The sequence below is a fragment of the Strigops habroptila genome, chromosome 10 (assembly GCF_004027225.2).
Source record: "Strigops habroptila isolate Jane chromosome 10, bStrHab1.2.pri, whole genome shotgun sequence".
NCBI classification, from domain to species: Eukaryota; Metazoa; Chordata; class Aves; order Psittaciformes; family Psittacidae; genus Strigops; species Strigops habroptila.
Genome location: NC_046359.1, coordinates 3,046,826 through 3,073,250, shown reverse-complemented (window position 1 = coordinate 3,073,250; position 26,425 = coordinate 3,046,826). Strand labels below are relative to the sequence as shown.

The window sequence follows — 26,425 nt, the reverse complement described above, 5'->3', positions numbered from 1 at the left end:
ACTTCTTGGTGTCAGATGGTCAAGTTATAATATTCGGGTGTTAAGTGCACTGGGACTTGTGATTGATCTGCATGATGATTTTTCTGTTTTTCACCTCTCCTTTTGATTAATATCATTTGCTCATCGCTTGTGATTTTTTTCTTTTTCTTTTTTTTTTTTTCCCCCCTTCTATGTCCCGCAGATACTTTTTCCCGCTGTTTTTCTTCATGCTTCTGTGCAGTTCCCGGTTACGGCGGCGGCCCTCGCCGGGCGGAGAGGCTCTGCGGTGTAGGTATCAGTAGAATCCTCCCTCCGGGGGGATCCTGCCTCGGGCTGGGACGCGACAACGCCGTCCTTCCCAACAACTCCAGGGCTTCCTCCGGTGACGAAACACCGCGACGTTCCACACCTTGTACCGTAGCCCTTCACCTCACGCCTGCTCGCAGGACCGGGCGCGGATGGAGGAGGCGGAGCCGGCGGCGCAGGGCGGGTCGGGCCGCCATCCCGGCAGCGCCTCAGTGGCGCGGCCCGGCCCGGCGGGCGGGCGGGCAGGCGCTGCCCGGCAGGCGGCGCTGTAGCCGCCTGCGCCGCTCTCGGCTGCTCTGGGAGCTGCGCTGCGAGGAGTCCCCGTGTGTCGGCCATATTGGTGCCCGCGCCGCAGCCGCTGCGCGTTGTTCCTCCATCTCCTGCCGGCGCGGCCGAGCGGGGGAGGGGACGGGACGGGACGGGACGGGACGTCGGCGCCGCCGCCGCCGGGCGGGAAGCGGGGCGAGGAGGCTGCGCGCTGCCGGGAGGAGACGGAAACGAGCGGGCCCCGCATCCCTCCGCGCCCGCCCCCTGCGCCACCCGCCATGGCGAGGAGGCCCGGCGGCCCCTGAGCGAGGCGCACACGCACACACAGACCGAGACTAGCCCCCTCTCGGCCGCGGCCCGCCCGGCCCGGCCGCTATCAGCGGAGAGAAGCCGCCCGGCTCCCGCCTCCGCCACGACATGGAGGCCGTGAAAGCCTTTAACAGCGAGGTGTGTAACCCCCCTCCGCGCTCCTTCCCCTCGGGGTCGGGGAAGCGGGCGGGGCCCCGGGGTCCGGCGCCTTCCCTGCCCCCTCCCGCTGCGCCGCAGGGAAGGGGCGGGAACCTGGGGGGGCGGCGGCGGGGGGCTATCGGGGGTGAGGGGTGCTCCCGGCGGTTGCCCTCGAATCGGGCGGGAGCGGGACTTTGTCGCTGACCCTGGAAACAGCAGCGGGAAGAGGGTCATGGAGCCACCCCCCCCGCTCCTCCTTCCCCCGTGAGGCTGGGGGAGACCGGCCAGCGGAGGGCAGATCTGGCGGCGAGGGCAGGCGGCAGCGGGAGGAGGCCGAGGAGGAGGAGAAGGAGGCCTCTCCGGCGTGCGGTGGGGCGGGTGATGCCCGGCCAACTTCACGCAGCGGCCGCAGGGGGGGCTTCCTGAAGGGTCGTGCGCTGTTCCGCCACCCTCTTCCTCCTCGCTCGTTACATGTGTGCCCGCACCTCGCCAGCGCGCCCTTTAACACTTCGTAGAGCTGTGTTTTAAATCTGGGGATGGGGAATACAAAGGCCCGGAGGCTCGTCGCCGTGTTTGAGAATTGTGTATTCGCTGTGGTCAGAATGGAAGCAGGCATTCCCTATGTGCTGCACGTTGCTGTGGTCCTGCACCAAAGCACTGTGCTGAGAGTGCTTTGGCACTGGGTGGGTGCTGTGGCACCCACAAACACATTCTTGCAGGCTCAGGTATTATTGATACGGCACCTGGCTTCTCTTTTGTGCCAGTAGTTAATGTTTATTTTATTGCAGGATAATTCTTTGGCAACTCTGCTTTGTTCCTCTTCATTGCAAGAGTTTGTGTCATTTATATTTTGAAGTTGGGGCAAGAGAAGGGAAATAAATATGTCTTTACTTTTTAGGAAGTCATATGTCTTGAATTATATTAACTATAGACAGTATCAGCTCTGGTTACAATGTATATACTTCTACAGGCTGCTCAGGTATTGGAGCTCGGGCTTGCCCTTGTGCTATCCCCATTGAGGAGGTGGTGCAGTTTTAATGATTTGAAGTAATACAGTGCTGGTTTGGGTTCTTAAAATGTTAATTTGATTTGTAGTGGAACGGTGTGCCAACCATGTCGTTTCTACAAGCCACAATAAGAGATGTTTTTAAAATGGGTAGGTACCCTTCAATAACTCAGGAGCAGTTGAACAGCCCTAACTGATGTGCAATTCTAGATGTTGCAGTTCATGCAGTTTGAATTGTTACTTAGAAGAAATCACACTGTGGCTGCTTAGAAGAAAAATAAACACTAGAAACCATATTTTTTTTCCTGTTCTATTGTTTGATTGGCTTATGTGCTGTGTTATTAAGTGGGGAAAAGGAAGGGTCTACTCACAAGAACAGAAGTAGATTAGAACCTTTTTCTTGTATATACCTACTAGCATGAGCAAAGTCTTCACTTTCATACTGATCAACAACTTCTGGCTGACTTGCTGAGCACTCAGGGAATAAATACTGTAAAAATAATTAACTCTGAAGACTTAGGGTGAGAACTGTACTGAGGAGGAGAGTTTTAGAATATGCCTTAAACCTTCTAAGTGCTTGAAAACCAGTAAACTTAGGGTTGTTGGAAAAGGAAATGCAGGAGATCAGGCAGTGGCACTTTGACCAACTTATCTCCTATGGTATAAATAGACGGCATCTATGAATAGACTTGTTTTTATGATTTCTCTTTCAATTTTGTTTTAACCTGTGTTTCTGTATTTGAATGCTGGACTACACCAATGGGAAGGTTTTAAAGATGCTATGAGTAAACCCCTGATCCTGGAAGTAAACAGTACAAGAAGGACTTGCTATGTTTGGGGAACCTTGAGTGTCACTGCTGGCCACTCTGACACCTCTGTACCCAGTGCAGAACTTCACATTAACTTAACTTTCCATCGTTGTCTCTGGTCTAACTGGCCTGTACACGTTTTACGTTTAGAACTGTGAAATGATTAATAAATAATGTAGCTGAAGTGTGTGAGTCTGTAGCTTGTAGTTTGTGCTGTATCTAAATGCTTTTGATTAACTTATACAATATTTGTCTCTCACATCTAAAAATCCTTTTCTTTGTTTATATTATGTTTTAAGGTCATATTATACTCCAGAAATCACGTCAGATTTCTATTCTAGAGATTTTTGGCTTAAAATAGATTGAAATTAAATTTAGCACCTGATGGGATAGACTAAATTGTACAGAAACTTTTACCATACTCTTACCCAGTTTGCATTTCGTTAATAATTTTACAGCATTTTATGTAACTTACGGTGAAATCCAGATGACGCTTTAGAAAGAACATTCCAAATACATTTAAACACTTAAGTCTACAGGTTGGGTACTTCTGGGGTTGGAGTGGGGTTTTTTGTTTGTTTTGTGTGGGTTTGGGTTTTTTTTGAGGTTTGTGGGGTTTTTTTATTCTTAGGAAATTGTGTTTGAATCCTGCAGTAAAGCTAAAATAAAGGCAGCTGTCCTTCTAGGTAAGATAGCTTACTCCAAATGTGTGTATGTTATACCTATCCTATGACAGTCACGATTGAAGTGGTTAACGTAGGCTTGTCATTAGTTTGATTAGAAAGAAATATCTGAAGTTTATTTGAACTCTGATGATTGGAAATAATGCCAGCTATTATGGAAAGCTGTTCAATGTCTAGTGATGGTACATGGCATTGTCAGTGCTGTACCTAACCGTATACATAAAATTAGCCCTAAGATTGAAAATCTTGAGAAAGATAAATTTAGATGAGAAATAATCACACTCCTAAATATAACATGCTCGGTATTCTTTTCATGCAATGGTTGATGGTTTACTGTTTAGTTAAAACTGCTTGGCAACCGAAAAATAGAATATAATATGACTGACGTGGTATATTATTGAGGTAATTGACAGTGTTTTATACACCACAGTTTATCACTTGCTGAAGTTGACACCACAAAAGTTAAACCTTGCAGAATCATTTTCTCTCAGGTCTCAGTTCAGGCCCTGAGGTTTTTTCTGAAAAGCACAACATCAAAGTCAAGAACAGATCTTGACAGAGTGACTGAAATGTTTCAAATTCTTTATACATTCCATAAAATGTATTTTGTTAAAAAGGAATTAAAACGGACTAAAGGCAAACATGCATACCATCATAGTTCCAGCACTCAGATGGCAATGTTTTAACTGCAGACTTATATAATTAAAACTCAGTATTTATTTACATAGTTCAGTGTTAAAGTCTTGCTGCCAGCTTCAAGTTTAGCTATTCTCACATTGGTTTCAGGTACTGAACCTGAAATTGGTTTTGGGTGCTATACTCCCCAGAGTTTTCTTGCAGTACTTGTCCTTTTTGCAGTGGTATGACCTGTGTTAAGTCTTGCTGAGCATGATGCCCTTACTGATTTTTTCGACATGCTTTTTATTTAAAAACCAGAAAATCTCATGCACATACACGTGTGTGTGTATATATATATATGAAATATCTCATTTCATCATTGAAAATTACTTGTAAAGTTGCTGAGACTGGCACCTGCAGGTTTGAGCTACAGCCGTGTAGGTTAGTAATGGTAAAACCTGCCTAGGGCAGTTTGATAGCTTAAAAAAATCCCAAACCATACCTAGTTGAAGAATTTACATTGTTGAATCCAGTGCTACAAATTTGAGCTGAAATGTCGTGGAAAAATTTGAGGTTTTGTATTTGTCAGGCAACACAATATATTATGATATTGGAGAGGCAATTGTGAAAAGGGCAGTTGTATGTTTTTAAAAAGAGAAAAAAAGATTAAGGCAAAGCTGCTCCCTAGAAGCCCAGCAATGAGAAAGTCGTGTATCTTCTGATTCCTTCCAGAAATGTTGTGTTCATTTGAGCGTTTTTTGTATAAAAAGTTTAATTCCTCTTCTCTGTACAGTTGGGTGCTGATCTTTTTATATACAAGGGGACTGAATGAAAAACTAAGCGTCACAGATGTGGAATATTCTCTGTCTTAAAGTTTTTCAAGATGAGAATGCGCATAAAGCACTGTAAGATTAAGGTAGTGATTACAGTTTGCTTAAAGAGTGATGTGGTTTCCTATGCATTTTCTTTTGTTAATCTAAATGTCTTCTAGGGTGTCACAAATAAAAATTCCACAGCATTGCTAGGCTGGGGTTCAGCTGTTTCTAACAGTGAAAATAGTTGTCCTCACATAGCTCATAATAAGGTGGAGTCACAGGGATGTTAGAATGCTTGTGAGAGCCACGTAAGGTGATAAGGTGATCACTGCTACTTTTGGATTAACTGGTTCTCCTGAAATTGGTCAGTGGTGGGAACATAACAATCACTGATTTGGTGGCAATGCTGTGGTCTGTATACTCCACTTGCATTTCACTGTCTGTTGGTGACCTTTATTATGGTGGTTTTTTAGAAGGTATGTTTTAACTGGCAGTGGGGGAACAGTTTAGTAAACTACAGTTTTAGAAATGTGACCGTTGGAAATAACCCACATTTTAATTACTGAGTGTTGGAGTATAGGTGCAAAAAAAGACCAGAAGTGTAAATCAAATATTCTGGTTTAGACTGCTTTATTTAAATGGCATATTCTAAGTCACAGAGGCGGCTTTTTCATGAAAGAATGCCAGTTGGTGCTAAAAAGAGCTAAATGTTATGCCTCATGAAGATGCTAAATAGAGATTGATGCTGAATAGCTGGGGAGAGTGAAAAAAGGGATGCTCTTTGAAATGAGGAGCCAGGGCTTTGATTAGCACAAGTAGTGATACTAGCAGCTACGTATGAGGAACAGTGGAAGGGCGCATAAGTTACTCCCTGGCAAGATATTTTTCTTGGATTCTGCTGCACGTTTCATGTTAGTTGAAGCACCTGAAACATCTGCAGAACTTTTTTCCTAGCTGCTGAGAAAATGAGAAAACTTGTGTCTGTTTTCTCTTCTCTCTAATATTTTACCAGTCATAAAAAACTGCACAACTTTCTTTCATATCCTCTGCTGTTTTAAAGGATTCTGCAACTATGATATGTTTAAAGCTTTCTTGTTCTGTGTTTATCTGATACTGCAGTTATGGTCTGATATTTGTTAAATTTTGTTCTAGCAAATTGGGATGAAAGCTTTAGGTTTACCTCTATTCTTATTTTTCAAGGAAAAAAATTAACGCCGATATTTTGGTGTACATGTGGACACAGATCTGAAAAGTTGTCTCTGTTTTTCATTCTTAACCTCTGGGATGGATGTGAAAAAGGACTTCTGTTTTATTTTGCTGTACAATTCCATGGTGCTCCTCAGAGGAAAACAATTGAATCTTTATAAACTGTATGAATTCTCTTAACAAATAGAAAAATACATAAGATTTTCACTTTTGATGTCAGGAACAGTAAGAATAGTATCAGTGAAATGTAAATATTTCCACTCTGTTGTATCCCAGCAAGAGTTAACTTTGCTGGTTTTCAGCTATTTACCTTTTGTTAAAAGGGCATAGGGAAAGAAAGCCCATTTCTCTTCAAGATACAATAAATATTAAATTGGCGTTCACCTGATTAAATGTCTCCATGTGTGCTGAATAAATATTTACAGTTTTAATATCACATTTTCAAATACTGATCTGACCTCAGACTTTCTCCAGCCACAGAATCTTGACTTCTGGCCGTGTAAAGACATCATCATGTGAGGCTGTGGTAAAGACCAAAATGTTAGGGGTTTTATTTTGTGCATATCTTGCTCAAGGACCTCATTTCTTTTGTGTAGTAGTATAGGACAGACACTGATTATTTTCCTGCCTTTGATACATACACTTTAAATTTCTTCTTAAACTGTGCTTTAGATTAGATCCCTGTGAGTCTGGGAGGGTAATGTAGATCTCCGGATTCGTTGTAACTACATAGTTAAAAGTATGAGTATTGATCCTGCCTGCTACTCCTTTAGAGTGCAGTGAACCGTTTTGTAGTTTAAAACAAATGCGCTTCTCAACTCTCATGACTTCACATCCTTTGATTTTCACCTACTCACTAAGACCATGCCTGGGGCTACAATCTTTAGCAAAGTACTTGAAATTATCTTAACAGGTCTTATTTGAGTTTGCCATCAGCGATCTGTTTTCCTGTGCAGTTGTTAAAGTGGAGTCTAGTAATCCAAATGGCTTTTTTACAGGAAAAAAACTCCATTCAGAACAAAACTATTCGATAAAGCAGGTCTTAAAATACAGTCTAGACACTTGATTACTTTTGTGAGGATTTTTTTCACTTAGGAAGAGGCCCACTTTTTTTTCTGGTCTGTAAAATTGGTCCATTATTCTGCCTCCGGACAGCTACCAAGAAATTTATCCGGAGTGGCTGATTCAGCCTTGGTTAGAGCCCACGTTCCTGGGCTCAGCAGCGGCTGGTGTAACTCTGTTGTGAGGCCTGGGACAATGGTGCATAATTGTCTGTTCACGTGTGTATCCAGAGTTCAGCAAGCTTGGCTTTGAACTAATAAACAATAGTAGTCCTTGTTCCTGTATAGGAACTTCTCGTGAATTGCATGTGCGTTTCTTTCCTTCCATTGCTTCGCTTCTTTGGAGCTACTTTTGTGCAGTATTTCTCTGGGAGCACTGTAAGCAGCAGCAGTCAGCTAGGTAGCTGACTGAACCTTATTCAGCAGCTGCGTCTACACTCTAGGGTACGTGTTCTTTAAGAGAAAAAGAGGATCTTCAGGTACTGCTCTACCAGTTCTTGTCTTTGCCTGTCCTTGCCAGATGTACTGACCAAAAGAAGACTTTTTTTTTTTTTTTAAAGGAATTAAAAATGATTGTTAAAATTTGGAGGAAGTAAGAGGAAATGAGTGTGTTGCCACCATGACCCTCTGTCAGATTTCTCTCCACCATAAATGTGTGTTTCTTGTAATTGCCTGCTCTTTGTGCTGTTGCACTTTTGGCAAGTGAGCTACCATTTGTACAAAAATGGCAACTATGGATATACAGCAATTTATCACTTTCCACTTTTTTCAAGAGTTTGTCTGCAGAGCTTACCTGGTTTTACTAGGTCCAGTTTTTGATAGTATGAGTTGAGGGGGGGGTTATGTTTTGTGTTTGTTTATTTGTTGTTTTGTTGTTGTTGCTTTTAAGTTCCAAGTGAATAATACTGGATTGCTATTTTTTTCTCCCAGCTTTGTGATTATACAAAGGGAGCTGATGGGCATTTTTCTGATGCTTTGACATTCAGAAGTAAAATGCAGGTGTTCAATATAATAAAATACATACATGGAAGGTACAGCTTAGCACCTGTGTTATCATGTTTACTGTTGCTGGGTTTTTTTGTTGGTTGGGGTTTTTTTGTTAGCACTGGCAGAGGTTGCTTTGGTTCCCATTTACAAAAGAGGGCACAAAAGAAGACATGTAAAAGCAGAGGGGTGGAGATGAGATTCACGAGGCAGCGGTAGCAGGAAGTGGTGGTTTGGGTGGACGGTGGCTGAGCAATAAAATGGTGTACAGTAGCAACAACTGAGAGATAAAAGGCGCCTGTTTTGGAAGTCTTAAGCTTGCTTTTTTGTGTGTGAAGTTCTGCCTATAAATTAATTTTGAAAGATTGGAATAAATATCCTTTTACAAACACTGATGACAGCTGCACAAGGTGTTTTATGCGAGGCAGTCAACAGCTGTCTTATATGTTTGAATTGGAATTTATGATTGATATAGCATGCATTTTTTTGGAAACATATTTCAGAAGATCCATCATCTTGTGTTGTTTGGCCTAAGGTTCAGTGTTTCCCAATACTCGTTCAGTTGGATTTTGAGTGGTAAGGGTTTCCTTGGGTTTTTTTGTTTTCCATTTTTAGTATTTATTAGTCATTTTCAAAAACTGAAGTAGAAGTAATTACGTGCATCCTTTGCACGTATCTTTATTATTCGATAATCCGTATTATTCTATAGCTCGGGTTTTTTTTTTTCCCCTTAAAGAGGTACAAAATACTGTAAATTGCTGCCCACTGTAAAACTGTTGGTTTAAAAATCTTATCCTCATGGCATGCCTTCAGGGAGCGCTCTTCACGGGTAATTTAGAAATTAGCATGATAGATAAAAGTACTAATATGTTGATACTGATGTGATTGCAGTTTTAAAAGAGAAATAATCATACTCAGAAAGGTCTTTGGATTTTCCAGATGTTAAGCCCAAAGAGTTTAGAATGTATTAACCAGATTGCTGGAAGCCTAGGGAAATACCTATCAGACTGACTTTTTAGAATACCGAATCTCCTATACATATGAAGAAAACAAAGCTGGTTCATCTGAAAAAGAATATGTTATTCTCTAAACCTGCTTTAAATTACAGCTTCAGATAACATAGCTTGGTTACCAGGTATGCAGTAGTAGCCACTGCTGCTTAATTTTCAGAAAAGTGAAGTGGACCACTTAGCAGGAAAGAAGGAACATTTATAACACAAATATATTGGTTGGAGAAATCCAACCCACTATAAACCATGAAGTTTCATTGTGAATTTAATCATCATACCATATCTAAGGAGAAAATATTTTGAAACCAACACGACAGGACAGCTTTTGTTGTGAGCCCTAAAAACAGTTGGCAGAGAAAATGTGTGAAACTTTGATTTTTGTGATGTTTAGGATCTGTCCCTATATTTTGTATCTCACAGTTGCAGAGGTGTGATTGTGTTTGACTTCTCGAAGGCATTTAAGTCCATACCATGCCACACTTTACCAAACTGGTGCGTTGCAACAGGAATGAAGGGCACTTCTCCAGTGCGGGCAGCCCCCAGGCTCACCTCTGGAAATCTAGAGAAGTTGACATTGTGCCTGAAGCTGATCAGTTTTGCTGTTGATGATCTGGAATTAGCTATAAAGTAATTATATCCTTTCAAACATCACCTGGACTTTTTGATCTTTCCTTTTTGTTGTTGGGCATTTGAGCACGGTGAAGCGCTTAGTCTAGCCTAGCTATTTTATGTGGTCCATTTAGGTTTTTCTGAGCTTTTTGTTCCCATGCAGTAAACATCCTAAGTTACTATGAAGAGAAAAAGAGGAATTGTATTTTATGGCTTGTAAAAGGCTAGGAGCAAATGAAGTACCTTCTAGAGGCTGTTCTGAACTAAACATGTTTTGTAGTTGCATGCAATTCAGGAGACCAGAGTTGGATTCAGGGAGTTTCTTTAAATTCCAATTTTGTGTTCATAGTCTTATTTGTACAAAGCAGGCTGTACCAACAGAATTTAGAAGCTTTCTTTGAAAGTAGCATTGAAGAGGGCTTAGAGGAAATTGTAAATAGGCTGCAACTTACCTTTTGGTTTGAATTTATGAAAACTGAAATGGAATTTTGGCATTCCATCTCAAATTGCTCAGGTTCATTAAATCTGAAAGTCATAATTGTGCTTCCTCAAAATGAAGGGGGCAGGAGAAGGTCTGAGTCTTCTTGCACCTGACTTCTTCATGCACTGGAATGTGGTGGGCTGAAGAGACTGCTGTATTACCTCTATCTTATTTCACTTAATTGCTTATCCACTCAGTTGGGATGAATATTCATATGTCCTCTTTAAACATAAACATATGTTGAGTGGTGTATAATACAACTGCCGGGTAGGGGGTAAGCTTTTCATGTAAGTGCTCTTGGTTGCTTTTAAATTTTTATAAATCAATTAAGTGCAACAGTAAAAGGAAGACACACTGGGATATCAAGCATATTGTCTATTATTTTATGTTTGTTAATTTAAACCGCACGTCATGCACTTTAAGTGTTTGAAAACAGTTGTATTAAGGTAGTTGCTGTTGACTCGCAACCCTCTCTTCTGTGCTTTTTTTAATGTTGGATTTTGGCAACTCATATCGTCTTGGTTGATTACTGGAAGAAAAGAACTTTTCATTGTTTTCTCTCTGAACTGAAATACCTTTATACAGAATGGAGCATCTGCCATTCTAGTTGTCCTACATGCACATCTTTGATATGTATTTTAACATTTCTGTGCAGGGCAGAGAGCAAGCAGCAAGGTACTGATTGGGTTTAAATAACAGTTCAGACTGCTAAGTCCTAGTCAGCATCAAGAAAAAATCCTGTTCACTGAGGGGATGGGCTCATGTAATTTAAGTAACTTTTCCTAGAGGTTAAATTTCAGGAGAGTGTGAAAATGCAATGTAATAGAAATTTTTTTCTTCTTTCCTTTTTTTAAAGCAATAACTGACAATACTCTTTTCCTGTTCTTTGCAGTGTGGTGGTATAAATATTTGGTAAGCAATTCAGTGACTATTTCTGTATATACAATTGGATTTGATTTAATGTTGTTGAAATGAAAAAAAATAACTTGTTGAGGTAGTGTGTATTAGGCTTGACTTCTAAGTATGTATTTTGTCTTTTACACCTCGAAATTGCATATGTTTACTATTATATACAGTGTCTGGTTAGTGTTGTGTCCTGAAGCAGCCAGAGAAAACTGTAAACATATTTCAGTAGAGATATGTGTAACTGATATCCTTGACACTGCTTCTGGTTGTAATCTCAGAGATTGGTCTGAGTCTTAGAGTATCAGTATTAAAATGCTTATTGCCTTAGCTGCTGTAACAATGCAGCAGGTATTCATTTGTATGAATATCTTTTCCTTTGGATAGCATGAGACCAGAGGTGTTCATAGCTTTCAAGCCTTTTAGAGGTAAAATTAGTCTTATATGAAAAACTATTTCCAAGCCACTCTTCTCTTGCCTTTATAAGATGTGGCCAGAGGTATGAAAAAGGGTATATTATTTACGAATCTGTTTGAACGGAGTTAGTAGTTCGTTTTAATTTTTATTCAAAATTTTGGTAGGGAAACACCTGTCTGGCTCTTTCTTGCCTGCTGAATAAGAGTGGTGAAAGATCTTGGAATTAAGTACTTGGCTTTGTGGAATTGTAGTATGCCATTGCCTTCCATGGGGATACAGTAACTTGCTCTGTAAATGACTTGACCATCCACAGAGGTTTGTGTGCATGCTGCCTGGTCTGAGAAATGTTAGACCATATCTTTGTACTGTGTAGTATACTGCCTTGTAAATTACAGTGATTTGCAATAGAGTTCGTTCTTTACGATATTTACAATAGATTTAACTTTTTAAGCACTTTTTGTATTACAGTGGTAATGATAAAAATATAGTTTGCATTACTGAACAATCAAAAATTTGAAATACACTGATGAATTCCCAGACTTTCAGTAATCCTGCTCTTGAAGACCACTTTTCTTGACAGAATTAGAGAAAAATTACAGAGCTGAAACTCAGTGCTTTATCTGTAGCATCAACCATATCTTTTGGCTTTTCCCCCACTTCCAGTGTGTAATTTATATAGCTTATTAAATCTTTGAGCAATCCCTTATTCTTTTCCCCCAAAGTTTGGAAATAGGACTTTGTTTATTTAGAATGATGTTGGGGAAAGGGAGTATTAATAGTGCTGTTAAGTCTGACTTTTATGTACACTAGAATATTGCCTTTTATGTAGTTTCTTAGCTCTCAATATCATTGTTTTTTGCTGTACAATCATTACATCATTTTATCAGATAGAGGAGAATATGAAATTGTGAATATAATCGGCTTTATATGCTAGCCTGGTCTCTTTTTGGATATGATACTTAAATGTACCTTTATGTAGTAAATCTGTTGCGTGTGAAACATGTTCATTCTGAAGCATGTGCATGAGGAAATAATAGTTCTTCCATTGCCCAACCAATGCATACAAAGTCCCTGTGAGGACAGTTTCCCATCTATTTTTTGATAATATTGATTGACTACAGTGGAGAGAGTGGTATGGAGAAAACACTTGTTTTAGGATATGGTACTAAAAACTGAGTCTTTTAGGATTTTTTTGTTTGCTTGTTTTGTTTTGTTTTGTTGTTGCTCTTAAATAATGTAAGAACAGCAAAGATATCTCAGTTGGAGGTGATAAGAAGTAGAAGACCGAATTTGTTTGAAACAATACACAGGTCAATATGATAAAATGAGGAAGAATTAGTGTGACTTTTATGAAAGAAAATAATGTGTCATGTATGTATGAGAGTTCTTTGTGACAATTGGGAGGCACATGGACAAGGAAGAATCAGGTGGTGGTACTTGGATTTCCAAAAAGTAATTGAGAAGTTCCATCCCCGAAAGTTTGAAAAGAAGTTGAATTGCTATGGAAAGTGCATCCTTACATTGATGGATGGCTGCTAAAAGAAGAGAGGCAGAAAAGTTCATGTGTAAAAATAAGTAATTTTTTTTTTTTTAATGTTGGATTCTTACATAGATTTCTGCTGGGGATCTGCGTTTCAATGTATTTGTAAATGCTGTGGAAAAGGGGTAGAATAATGAGGCAGAGAAGTTTGTTGAGAATACTAAGTTATTCAGGATGTTGGTACTAAACAGCTAGCCATGAGGGATTGCAAAAGAACATTGCTGTACTGACTGTTAGATGGCATCCTATAACTTCATCAAGCTAAAATGTGATAATGCAGGCTGAGAAGTATGAAAAAGGCAACCCTTGCTTTATGTACACAGTGATGGGCACTGAAATTCTGTAATTTGATAATTAATAAGGTCATGCAACTGAGATTAAAATGTCTGTTCAAAGTTCATCAGTAGTCAAAATCAGAATCCTGAAAATTACTAGGAAAGAAACAGAAACTCATTATGTTACCAGCGCCTCTCTATCTTATGCCACATGCAGTCTAGTTTGCGCCTCACGGGACCATGCTGGTGGAACTGCATGTAGAGAGAAAGGCAGAAAGAACAGTCGAAGGAGTGTAACAGATCTGTATGAGAAATTACTAAATACTAATATGCATTTTGGACTAGAGCAGAGTTGTTTGGAAGATGATGAGGTAGGGGTCAGTAGTACTGTAGGTACAGAAGAGGTAAATCACTGTCTTCTCCAATGGAGAAGCTAGGTAAATCTAGTGTCACCAATGAGATGATGTCACCATTATTTTTGTCCCAAATAAAGAAGGTGTTTCTTCACACAGATTTGGATTAAACTGTGCTCCTTTGCCAAAAGATGTTGGGCATGCTAAAGATGTACATTTATTGAAAAATAGATTTGAATTCCCTAAGTGTAGGGAATTCAGAGATTTTATGAAAAAGATCAGTTAGCGCTGGCTCAGGAATCACTGAGATGTAGGTTGCTTGTGGTTAAAATAATATGGAGAGAAAGTATCACTAAAAGGGCAACTGTACATTACCTTCCATAAACATCATCTATTGAATGCTGTTCCTATTAGTTTTCCTTGAACTAGTGGTATACATCGGTAAATAACATTTTCTACCATGCCCTAGCACAAAGAAAAGGAGGAGAGGTGGGGAGGGAGAAGGGCGAAAGAACAGGGAAAAAAAGGAGGTAAAAATACATTATTACGGGAAGGTAGAAAGGTGTTAAGAATAAAAACAATTTTAAAGAAGGGAACCAGAGAGGAACAGAGAGGAACAGTTCTTACACCAACCATCACTTCTTGGTGGGGTCCAATAGGAGTGGCTGCCCCTTGGTGATGCTCAGCCCAGAGGCATGATTAGACAAGGCATTGAAACAGTTCTCAGGTCTCTGTTGTCAAGCTTTCTGCTCTTCCTGACACTTGAAATGGCCAAGCTGACTAGGTCTGGGTGAAGTTTGACAAGAACATCCCAAGACTTGGTGAGGCTTTGGATGTGGAGGGTAAATTAAAAAATGAAGCGTATATGCAGTTTCAGGACATTCTGAGGAACTGGAAAAGGAACGTGGCGTATTTGAGAGCTGTATGGTGAGAGGGTCTTCCCCTTACGAGGGAATGGGTATGAGTCAGGATCACATTAGCCTCTGTGTCTCAAGTCCTCCACTGAGAATTTGCCAATTTATATCCCAGTTAAGCAGTAAACTTAGGTAACAACGTAAGCTACCACACTGCGGTTTTTCACCTTCCTATGGCAGTAAGTCATGTTACTGGATGTTTTAGTGTGACGCAAGACTAAGTTGGAGGAGTGAAGCACAGTTGGATAGGGATGTTTTTTTGAGGAGTGATTCCAAGGTGGATTGGGTTAGCTGTTACACATCCTGCTAAAGAGGCCTGGGGAGTAATTACTGATCGTTCTGGAGGTGTGATGCAAGTTTGACCCACTGTGTCTCTGTTACATTTCTATACAGTTGAGTTAGGATAAGAACTTGGAACAAAATTTATTTTTGCAATTCAGACAATAACAAAACAGGTTTAGAGGTAGTCTTATAAAATCAGAGTAAAAATCCACCCTTAAAACTACCTATTACTTTGATAATCTTTAAGACTTTAAGTGCTATCTGTCTCATAAGCTGTTATGTGCTTACATAGCCATTTGGCTGGTATCTGATTCACACTTTGCAAGATCATTACCTTGGGAATTGCTTTCATTGAGACAGATTAGGATTTGGTGATAAGAGTATCCTTGTGGATTCATTTTGTCCCTGAAGTGCCATTCAGATTCAAGCCGTTCCCTTAAGGATTTCCTGTGATTTATATTGAGTGTTAAATCAGACATGCATACTTCTGTCAATGGTTTACTGATTGTCCCCCACCTAATGATCAAAATAGTGATGTGTGTAGGGCATGGCTGGGTGGAGTCATCATCCGGTAAAACAGTAAACCGGCTGCCCCACACACAAGTTCACTGCGAATTGATCCGGTATTTTCTTTAGCTATAAAAGGGTTGGGAAGATTAATGTTCACTTGTGTTTTGTAGTTTCCGGTATTGTTTGCAACGTGTTTGGGGCTGAGCATGTTCGCACATCTATAATACTTGAGAGAGGCAGGTCAGAGTCTGGTCCACAGCTTTCTACAGTAAACTGATAGAACATTAAATTTTCACTGACACTGAAATTAAATGTATATTACCATTAAGTGTGCTGAGTTGAAAAAAATCACTGGCACTTTTTACAATAACTTGAAAGTATTCTCTTTACTTTTACTATGCTTTTTGTCTCACAGAGGAAAACAGAATTATTCCCAAAAGGTCATATGGGAAGCCTGCATTTAATGTTCTTTCTAACTTGATTATTTAACGCTTGGTTTTGGTTTTGTTTTTGTTTTTTTCAAACTGAGCCAACAGTTTGGAAATGGTTTCTCTTACCAGTACAGTCAGACTCTTGTGATTTGTCTCTGATTGTGTTACACTCCCCTATCCCCCTCAATTAAATTCTGTAGAAGTTTAGTCCTTGTTCCTTCTTAACGTTTGTGTTCTTTGGCAGTCATTAATTGTGTTTTCTTTAGCATCAGACATGCAGTTCCTTTCTGTTGCTCGGTTCATTTTGTGTGCAATAATGCTGTTTGCCTTTAGAGAGGAAATGTCTCACCTTTAGTTTTCTGAGTAATGTGCCATAGTTCAAGAATACACAGTGCAAAGTAAAGCTTTCTATGGTTTTGTAATGGATTTTATAGGGTTTTATCAGGGTTTAACCTTTCAATTTATTCAAGTCAGTTGGTCTTACTTGAAGTAGCATTCTTGCAAGTGTTGTGTTTGCATTGTGACTTTGCTCAGGAGAGCCTTTTTGTCAGAATGGCTCTTGGGTGAATACACAGCTCTTTCCAACAGTATTCTTTACAGGCCAAGTATCAGGAGACTGTTTCTCCCCTTAGATGTTAGGATAGCTGGGAAATGCTGGTTTTGGTTAGATTAGGGGTTTTTTTGTTTGTTTTGTTGTTTTTGTTAGTGGTGCAAAATCAATTACTAAATGAACGGGGCGGGGGTGTGGAGAGGAGGGAGAATTGATCCAACAATGTGTTACGTAGGGTCTTATTGTTATAGTTCGATATGTATGTATATCATCAATTGGAGACAGCTGTGCAGTGTTTGGGAAGAAATATTTATTCTTTTAGCATACACGTTAAAAAGAGATTCCAGAGTGCGGTGCTCACTACAGCAGTGCGTCAAATTTCAAAAGCAAGTTTCTGTACTTACTGGTTTTTCACATAAGAAATAATGCAGATACCTTCAGAATAGAAGTCCTTCCAACTGTGAACCTAAGAAAATAACTAGAGAAAACAGGTTTCGTTGGTGGTCAGATAACTATCAACAGTGACCAGACACCTTAAATACTGATGAGTTTTGTCTTTTGGGGCAAGTGTTTTGTATAGAATCACAGAATGGTTTGGCTTGGAAGGGACCTTAAAGATCACCTAGTTCCAACCCACTGCCATAGGCAGGGACACCTTCCCTCAGATCAGGTTGCTCAAACCTCCATCCAGCCTGGCCTTGAACACGGCCAGGGATGGGGCAGCCACAGCTTCTCTGGGCACCCTGTGCCAGTGCCTCAGCACCCTCACAGGCAAGAATTTTTCTTAATGTCTAATTTAAATCTCCTCCTCCCTCCCTTGAGTTTATGTTTATCCAGAAAAGCAGGTAAATGGCTAGTAAGTAGAATGAAGCAGATTTTCTTCATCGTTCACAGAATCATATGGTAGCAGAGCCATAAAGCATGTTTTTTGAAGTCTGCATAATGGTTTCTGTGTCTGCCCCTTAGATTTCTTCTTCCAGTTTGTATCGTAAATGTGACCCACATGATTCAAAACCTCTGAAACTTGTTTTGTTGTGTTTGGTTTTTTTTTGCCACTTGAAAATTGCAGCTTTTCACTTTTGACCCTCTTAAATGAACTATACTTTTATTGTGGGAAAAAAAATGCAGCTGCCTGATGTGGTAAGGCTCAAACTTCATTTGAGTAAGTTCTTTTAAACTGAGCACTGCATTTTATACTAGGATACAGATCACTAAGTGTATTTTGTACAGTTATTTAAAAGAGTGGACGTGTTTCATTATGGCATCTAGGCACAGACTTTGCATGTTGGTGATCACAGGTCAGGAGTGAGTCAGGTCCCTCCAAGACATGCCAGAGCTGCCCTCCTAGGCTGAGGAAAACCATGTCAGGCAGTCTGGAGCCACATTCACCTGCGTGGCACTCACTCCCTGCTCATCTCCTTTGGTGCACTCCTCCAGTCCCACCTTCCCAGCTGATCTCCACTACTGAAATTGTACTGATGTCTGCCATACCTTTAGTAATCCTATTTGCAGGCTGAAGAGTCCTAGACAACTTTGTTCTTCACTTAAAAGCTTCTCCATAATTTTCATCCTCCCTAATGATTTCATGCCAGCCTTGGAGATTAGAGGGGAGGGCAGAAATTCCAGAAGTATGGAGAGATTGAGTGCCCTGTAGGTTAGTATAGTTGCCTAAATAATCTTGTGGTTCTGAAAGTCCATTTGCTGCATTTACTACTGAGATTTTTCTGGTTTACTGAGTTGATGCTTTCAAAGAAATGCATGCCCATTGAGTCTTTCAGAGAAGGACAATAGACTGAGATGTGGCTTTTCCTAACAGCTGCATGGAATTATCTGTGTGCTCACTAATTCTTTTCTTTTGAGTAATTTATATAATTTTTTCTGGTACACAAATTGAACCTAACTGGTCTGTTGTTTCCTAATTCTCCCCTTGTCAGAAATTCACGTTGCTTTTCCTGTCTCAGAGCTACAAGACTGAGACTGTTTTATGTGAGAATTCATGCATCACAATGACTAGGTCTTTCATTCTTGAGGTCAGTACTAGCACTTTGTTATTTTTCACATTGTGAGCTTGTTCTTTACCTTCATATAAACACACTTGAGGAGGATTCTGATATTGGAAGTCTCCACAGTTATTCCTCACTGTGTAGATCGAAAAAGAGAAATGGAGGGTTCTTTTTCTATAGGGCTTTGTCTCCTGTGCGTTGACTGCCCTGGAGGAGCACTCTAATAGATCTTCTATTCCTTCTCCCATCTGAAAAGGGTTGATTTTTATGCATTTCTCGCTTTGTTTATCGAACTTGATTGCTTTATTTTACTTCACAGAGTTTCCCTGGCTTTACTATTTAGTGATGTTGCCATTTTTTCTTAGTTTCCTTAAAGGTTTCTGTTACATGACAGCAAGCAGTTATCTTTGGGCAATGAGCATGAATGCCTTATAAAAGCATGGTCAGGAAATAATTACAGCAAACTGTTTTCACTAAGCATTTGTACAAAAGGCCGTACAGGAAAAAATGAGCGAGAATATAAGCACAAGTTTTAAAAACAAAAATAATGTATATATTTTTAACTTTATTTTAGTTTTTTATAACCCTGAATAAATTGCAATTATTTTGCTTTAACTAGGTTTGAAGAGTATCTCATTTCTTTAAAGGCCCACTGTCTTAAAAATCATCTATGCTAGATGAAAAAACAATGTTTTCAGTGCTAGAGAGGCAACAAAGTCTTGCTTCTATAGCCAGCCTAGCAGGAAAACAGATGGGTTTGATGGATGGACTATTGGATGGCTGAGAAGTTGGCTGGATGGCAGCATCCAGAGAGTTGCAGTTAATGGCTCAATGTCCAAATGGAAACAAGTGGTGTCCCTCAGGGATCCATACTGGGACCAATAGTATTTAATATCTTAATCAGCAGCACAGACAGTGGGATTGAGAGTGCCCTCAACAAGTCTGCAGATGACACCAAGCTGAGTGGTTCAGTTGATATGCTTGAGGGACGGGATGCCGTCCAGAGGGGCTGTGACAGGTTTGAGGAGAGGGCCCATGTGAACTGCATGAAGTTCAGCAAGGCAAAGTGCAAGGTCCTGCACCCAGGTCAGGGCAGTCACCAGCCTCTGTAGAGACTGGGTGATGAATGGATTGAGAAGAACCCTGTGGAGATCGATTTGGGATGCTGGTAGCTTAAAAAACAGACATGACCCAGCAATGTGCACTTACAGCCCAGAAAGCCGATTGTATCCTGGGCTGCATAAAAAGAAATGTGGCCAGCAGGGTGAGAGACGTGATTCTTCCTTTCTACTGTCTCCTGCAAGATCCCACTTGGAGTACTGCATCGAGTTCTGGCATCCTCAATGTAAGAAAGACATGGACTTGTTAGAGTGGATCCAGAGCAGAGCCATGACAATAATTAGAGGACTGGAGCGTCTCTCCTATGAAGAGAGGCAGAGAGAGATGGGCCTGGAGAAAAGAAGGATTCAGGGAGACCTTACTGAGGCATTCCAATGCTTAAAGGGTGCTTAGAAGAATGCAGGTGGAGAGACTTTGTACCAGGGCTTTATAGGACAAGGGATAATGGTTTTAAACTAAAAGGGAGTGGATTTAGATTAGATACAAGAAGTTCTTTACTGTGAGGGTGGTGGGGCACTGGCACAGGTTGCCCAGAGAAGCTGTGGCTGCCCCATGTCTAAAGTGTTCAAGGTCAGGTTGGATGGGACTGTGAGCAACCTCGTCTAGTGGAAGGTGTCCCTTCCTGTGGCAGGTGGGATGGAACTAGATGGTCTTTAAAGGTCCATTCGAAACTAAACCATTCTGTTTCTAAGTCTGGTTGGATAACTGTTTATAAATGTAATGTATAAATTTGCTGAAGATAGAGCTAAGAACATGTGTGCTGTCAGTAGGTATTGAGAAAGATGTTTGTGCATGTTACAGTGTCTGCATTCAGAAAAGTGGGGGGTTTTCTTGGCCCTCTTTAATTTGGATCAAACTATGCTGGGGATGCCTGTATTTTATGTAACTAAATTCTGTTCAATACCAAAAGATTGAGTTAAGAAATTTTAAGAAATGCCACATTATTTAATTTAGTAGAGAAACTTGATTTCCACCCCCCACCCACCCCCCAGAAAAGGAAGTGTTGCATTAAATGTTGTAAAATTGCAAGTAGGTATTTTGCACCATGTCCTCACTTTGCCCTTGTACAAATGCTGCTGCTTTGGACTTCTGCCATGCACTGACAAACCTAAATCACCAGTTTTCCAAGTGAATGTACTTTTCAAAACAAAATGTATTTTTGGGAAATGAAAAGCTTCTAAAATCAGAAGAACTTCCCTCTTCCTCCTCTCCCCCACCTTTGCTTCTTCCAGGGATTAAATTTGGGATTTGTGTTTTCCTTTAAATGGCTGTTAAAACCTGAAACAGGTGTATGCGTTGTCCAAAAAGCCTATCTCTACAGAAGTATGTTCTTAATTTTGCTGTTTCTTTTGGTTCATTTTTTCTTTTTCTAGCTTGCATTATCTGTCCTTAATGCTAAAACTTGTCTCTCTGTTACGTGGAGTAAAGTAATGGGGACACCTTCCACTAGACCAGGTTGCTCACAGTCCCATCCAACCTGACCTTGAACACTTTAGACATGGGGCAGCCACAGCTTCTCTGGGCAACCTGTGCCAGTGCCTCACCACCCTCACAGTATAGAAAACCCAAATCCTGTTGGGTTTTGGCATAATCTGGATGTGTGGTCCTAAAATACCTGACTGCACACAGCTGGTGCTTCAGAATCGCTCATGTCCAACTCTTCTGTGTTTCTCAACACTGTGTTGTAGCCTTCTTGATGCTTCGAACTGCCCCATCCCCTTTTTGTCCTGATCACTTCAAAGCTGATGGGCTGGTCAGGTGTGGTCCCAGTATATCTTTGTGAGTCAGCGGTTCTGCCTTCTTGTAGCTATGTGTGTCACAGGTGAAGGAGCTACTGTGCCTGTCTCTTCTGGGACTGTTTTTGGATTGACAAGGTGGCTTTTTGAATCTAGGCTAATTTCATATTTGCTCACGTGTCTGTGAATTGCTTTTACTAGTGTTTTGGGTTTTGAGAGTGCCGACCAGGAATACCTAAAATGACTCTGCTAAGGCACTGTCTGAACGTAAGCAAAATGTTTCTGGCACTGTAGTGGCCCCAGAAGTAGATGGGCTGTAGATGCACATCATTCAGCAAAGCCAGTAGCCGGGATGAGTGACCCATGATTTGGTGAATCACCTGTGGGTGCCCAGAAGTTGAGCACTGAGCTTTGAGTATAAAACAGAGAAGAAACCGATCAGAGACTCTTCATTTTCTGTCTCTTTTCTCCCTTTCCCCTGTGGTGTTGAAGAGCACTTAAAGATTTGAATTCTAGAAGAGTATTGCTTTTTGTTGTGTAAAAAGTAATGTAAGTAATGTAGAATATTTTGCAACAGCAATTAGCATTAGTGAGAAGTAGTAACAGTTGTTTTAAAAGTGGATATCTAGCTGTGAACTTGTTATAATTTCACTGTTTTAATGGAAATCCTTTCAAGCTGAGAAGGCAGATACTTAAGCTTGGACAAACCAATTTTTTTCAGTTTGTCTTTTGATAGCTGTACAAAGTTTTAGTTAAAACTATTTTTAGCAGGAAAAGATAGAAGAAAAAAAAAGCATCTCATATTTGCAGGGAGAATTCTTTGTATCTTGGACTGAAGACTGAAGAATATCTACTTGTTAGCTTCAGAGTGATACATTATTATAAGCAACTTGGGCAGCATGACCTGTATTTAAGATTGTTTAATCCCTTCCACTGTGTAATCCTGTTTACTGTTACAGTTTACTTTGTTAAATGTAAACAATTCTGAATTACGTTTTCTGAGGTTGAATGAATCTTAGAAAGTTATTGTTAGTATCTGTGTGGATATTAATCTACTTCGATACATTACATTGCCGAGGGTGTGTAGTAGGACAGCAGAAGGTTCTTTTGGCTTTGTTTCTGCTTCAGTGACCATTTTATGGAAAAACTCCAATTCTTCCTGTCTTTAGGAAGGAAATAAATCATCTATGGATGTTCATTCTCATTATCAGAATTCTTATTTTTGAACAAACATGCTTCTAAATATGTGTTGTAAACCAAAACAAAATGTAAATTAAATCAGGAATATCCTTAAAACAGGTTTAATGTTTTGTATCTGGTCTTTTTTTATGTATGGAAGCAGCAAATATGAGACAGTCCTTTGTCTGTTAACACCTAGGATTGAAGGAGAAAAGACCAGTGTTTTGTTCAAAGCTGTATCTTGTGAATAATCAGAAGTTTTCACACTAAGTAAATAGCCTTGGATGATGGAGTCCTGACTCAGTGTGAAGGGAAGAGTTATTTCAATTACCACCTATCAGTCATAGCTATGAAGTTAGTTCAAGCACAGTTCTCACTATGTAGCAAATTTCTGATGAATATCTGTCATCCTGGATTGCTTCTGCTAGGAGATGTATGTACTAGTAAAAAGAATAGAGTTATTACTGCACCCTGGGAGAAAATTGTTGCAAAACTCTGCTACCTCTGTACTGTGGCTGTTCTGGTGGTTAGGCGTTAATGAAGTTACAAAGCTGTGTTTAAAATTGGGAACTCAGCTGGATTTTTGCTTAAGCATTTGTAATACTCTGAGTTAAATCAGTGAATGAAGGAAGTCTGTACTTTTTCAATTTCTATTGCTTTAATTGCTACATGCTCATTCTCACTGGGTTGGATGTTTCCGTTTAATGGAAAACAAAAGGATTTGATTCAGCAGGCATACAATGATGAATATAGTAAGTATTTGGTTAAGCTTCTGTTATGCTTCCATAAAGGTAGTCAAGTATATTAGTTGCCCTAGAAACAAAAAATGAGGGCTACTGTATTTGCATATCATATGTATTTCCTTTGTAACTTTACCTGCAGGTGTCTGCTGTATTTAGTGCTAATAAAACTAGGTTTATAGTGACCATTGCAAAGAAAAGCTTCTTACCTTTTAAGCATGTTGGATCTTAGATTTTATTGGGGTTTTTCATTTTTTCTTACATAGGGATGCCTTTTCTGGTGTAATATATACTTAAAATCCCATGAAAATTAAAAGTGACGTTTTCTTCTGGAAAAATAGTGTATTTTTATGCTGCTTACAACTGCAGAATGTATTTCTGATAACTGGGTTTTGTTTGTTTGTTTTTTTCCAGTTGTACTCACTAAATGATTATAAGCCACCCATTTCTAAAGCTAAAATGACACAGATCACCAAGGCAGCAATCAAAGCTATAAAGGTAAGAAATTGTCTAACTTCTGTCTTCCTTTGTATTTCTCATCTGTGTTTAAATAACTGAACAGCTTAAAGAACTTGCTTCAGAACTTTCCACCTCCCTTGTTGTGTATATAACTTCCAAGTTATGATCAGATGTGATAGTGGTGGGATTTTCAGGAGTGCGGCATAAGGCTTAATCTGTTGTGTCACTTTCATTTGCTGGTTGTCGTATGTGAGAAAGAATTATACCAGCTTGGCTCTTCAGTCAGATCTGAAAGACAGTTGTTGGTTTGGTTTTTTTTCCTCAGTTTAAAAAGGAAGCACTGACATTGCCTGAGAACAGATGAATAAATATAGAACTACAATCTGCCCCTTCCTGTCCACCCCCAAAATCTAAGACATGCGTGCGTTTGGATCAATACAGTTGTTTGAAGTTTTATTTCAGTTTTATAAATTCCTAGCGTACCTTTTCAGGGGTGTTGTTCATAGGTTTTATTTTTTATGCTGCCTGGATACAAATTGTTCTTAAGTTTTAGCATTAGTACACTAATTAAAGACTTTTCTTGCCGCAAAGTAAAACTAATTGCCAAACAGCAGTGGAGCAGCAGAAACAGCACTGAAAAATGATGAAGGAGAGAAGTATGCCATTAGTGTTAAGCAATTAAAACAAAGTGAAAGCTAGAGAGGTGAAAAAGAGGATAGGATAAAAGCAAAAAAGCCATGAAGTTATGTTCTTCCTGTCTACATTCCTCTGCTGAGAATGCAGATGTGTTTTTAGGTAATTAAAATTGGTGTTTTGTGTAGTTTGGGGAGAGAGCAGTATGTCCTGGGTTCAGCTGTAACAGTTATTTTTATCCTCCTTAGTAGCTGGTGCAGTGCTGTGTTTTCAACTTTAGTCTGAGAACAGTGCTGATGAAACACCAATGTTTTAGTTGTTGCTAAGTAATCCTTACCCTGATAAAGGACTTTTCAGTCTCTCATGCTCTGCCATTGAGGAGGGGCACAAGAAGCTGGGAGGAAGCAGAGACAGGACACCTGACCCAAACTAGCCAAAGGGGTATTCCATCCCACAGCACATAATGCCCAGTATAGAAACTGGGGGCAGCTACCCGGAAGGCCCAGGTTGCTGCTCAGGTTGGGCTGGGTATCGGTTGGTGGGTGGTGAGCGATTGCATTGTGCATCACTTGTGTTTATTGATTTTTTCTTTCCCCTTTTAGTTTTGTATTCTCTCCCCTTGTTAATCATTATTATTATTGGTGGTAGCAGTGGTGGGTTTGTATTATACCTTAGTTACTGGACTGTTCTTATCTCAACCTGTGGGATTTACATTCTTTTGATTCTCCTCCCCATCCCTCTGGGGATGAGAAAGGGGAGAGTGAGCGAGCAGCTGCATGGTTCTGAGTTACCGACTGGGCTTAAACCACGACACAGTATGATGACAGAAGAGTGAAATTCACTGGCTTTCTCAAATAAGAGAAGCCTACATAAATTGAAGTTTATATGTTGCAGTATAATGAAAATGTGAAAAACCTGTATTGAACATGAAGTAGCAAATGATGTAAATGATTCTATAAATTAGACAACTAAATGGTACCAAAATGTCTTATCATCTATTCAACATGGAAATGCTGCTTCCATTCTTATACTTTCAATAACAATATGTAATTGTGTAAGGTAGTTATTGGGGTGATACAGAGCCATTGTGATACATAAGATTAAAAAAAAATCCCAACAAAACAAAATATAAAAAAACTCACCAAAAAAAAAAAACCCCACCTAAAAATCCCCAAAACCTGACCAACCACCACCAAAACCCATAAAAAAACCCCTGACCAGGCCAACTTTAAAAAAAAAAAGTATTCAATGGATGTTATAAGGTCTTCCTATACTCAGGAAGGAACCTATGATTTCAGGTTATTAAGGTGAACACTTGGAAAGTAAATACAGGCAAGCACATGCTGTGCTTAATAACATTAGGTTAACATCTTCAGTTGTGTACAATGAAATAACCATGGTTTTGAAGGAACAATTCTATTATTCTCTTAGTTCTCACTAAAGAAGTGCATGTTATTAAAAAAACGCAGTGTAAAAAACCTTCAGAAGGCAAGAAAAAGTGAGATTTGTTTTCTTCGTATGCTGTTTAATGTTCCAAGGAGGACAGCATACTCAGCTGTAGGTAATGGATTGCTGGTTAATAAACCAGTGTTTCTGATTCTGGTTCTACTGTCAGTATTGCATGACTTGAACAAATGTACGGATCTTCAGATTTTCTCCTCTGAAATACTGTTTTATTTTTCAGTTCTACAAGCACGTTGTACAGAGTGTTGAGAAATTCATTCAAAAGGTATGTCAGTCACGGGTATGTTGTGTTAGCACTGAGAAAAATTCCCTCATTTTGGATTACAGAGTATTGAAGAGTGTTAGGGTTTAGGTACACATATGGATTAATATTTTTATCACGTGTTAGTTTAGTTTTTGGTCACATTCAGTTTCTGCTTGTAATCAGTAGCTGATCATAGCCCATGATGCAGAAAGACAATACTTTGTCCTCATTTTGTATGTTTGATAAACTTTGATCTCAATGACTGTGGATAATGTCTTGAGACTACTTCTGTATGTATTCATATAATGTTACAAGAGGCTGTCAGTGTGGCCCATGTGAACAGATAACTGCAAAGGAATTGTGTTTTGGTGAGTTAACAGTTGCTGTTCTGC

General features: G+C 39.9%; 1 protein-coding gene across 5 annotated transcripts in view; it reads left to right on the top strand.

Annotated features, from left to right (window-relative positions):
• Positions 1–586: 586 nt before the first annotated feature.
• Positions 587–26,425, top strand: part of SCAF8 (SR-related CTD associated factor 8) — a 207,242-nt gene continuing 181,403 nt past the window's right edge. For all 5 annotated transcript variants that reach the window (XR_003993556.1, XR_003993557.1, XM_030499936.1 and 2 more), the window contains exons 1-3: positions 587–999; positions 23,648–23,731; positions 26,010–26,054. Coding sequence is in view for 3 of the 5 variants with exons in the window: in XM_030499936.1 (XP_030355796.1) it covers positions 970–999; positions 23,648–23,731; positions 26,010–26,054 (159 nt within the window). In the remaining 2 variants the exon portion in view is untranslated. The remainder of the gene's footprint in view (positions 1,000–23,647; positions 23,732–26,009; positions 26,055–26,425) is intronic.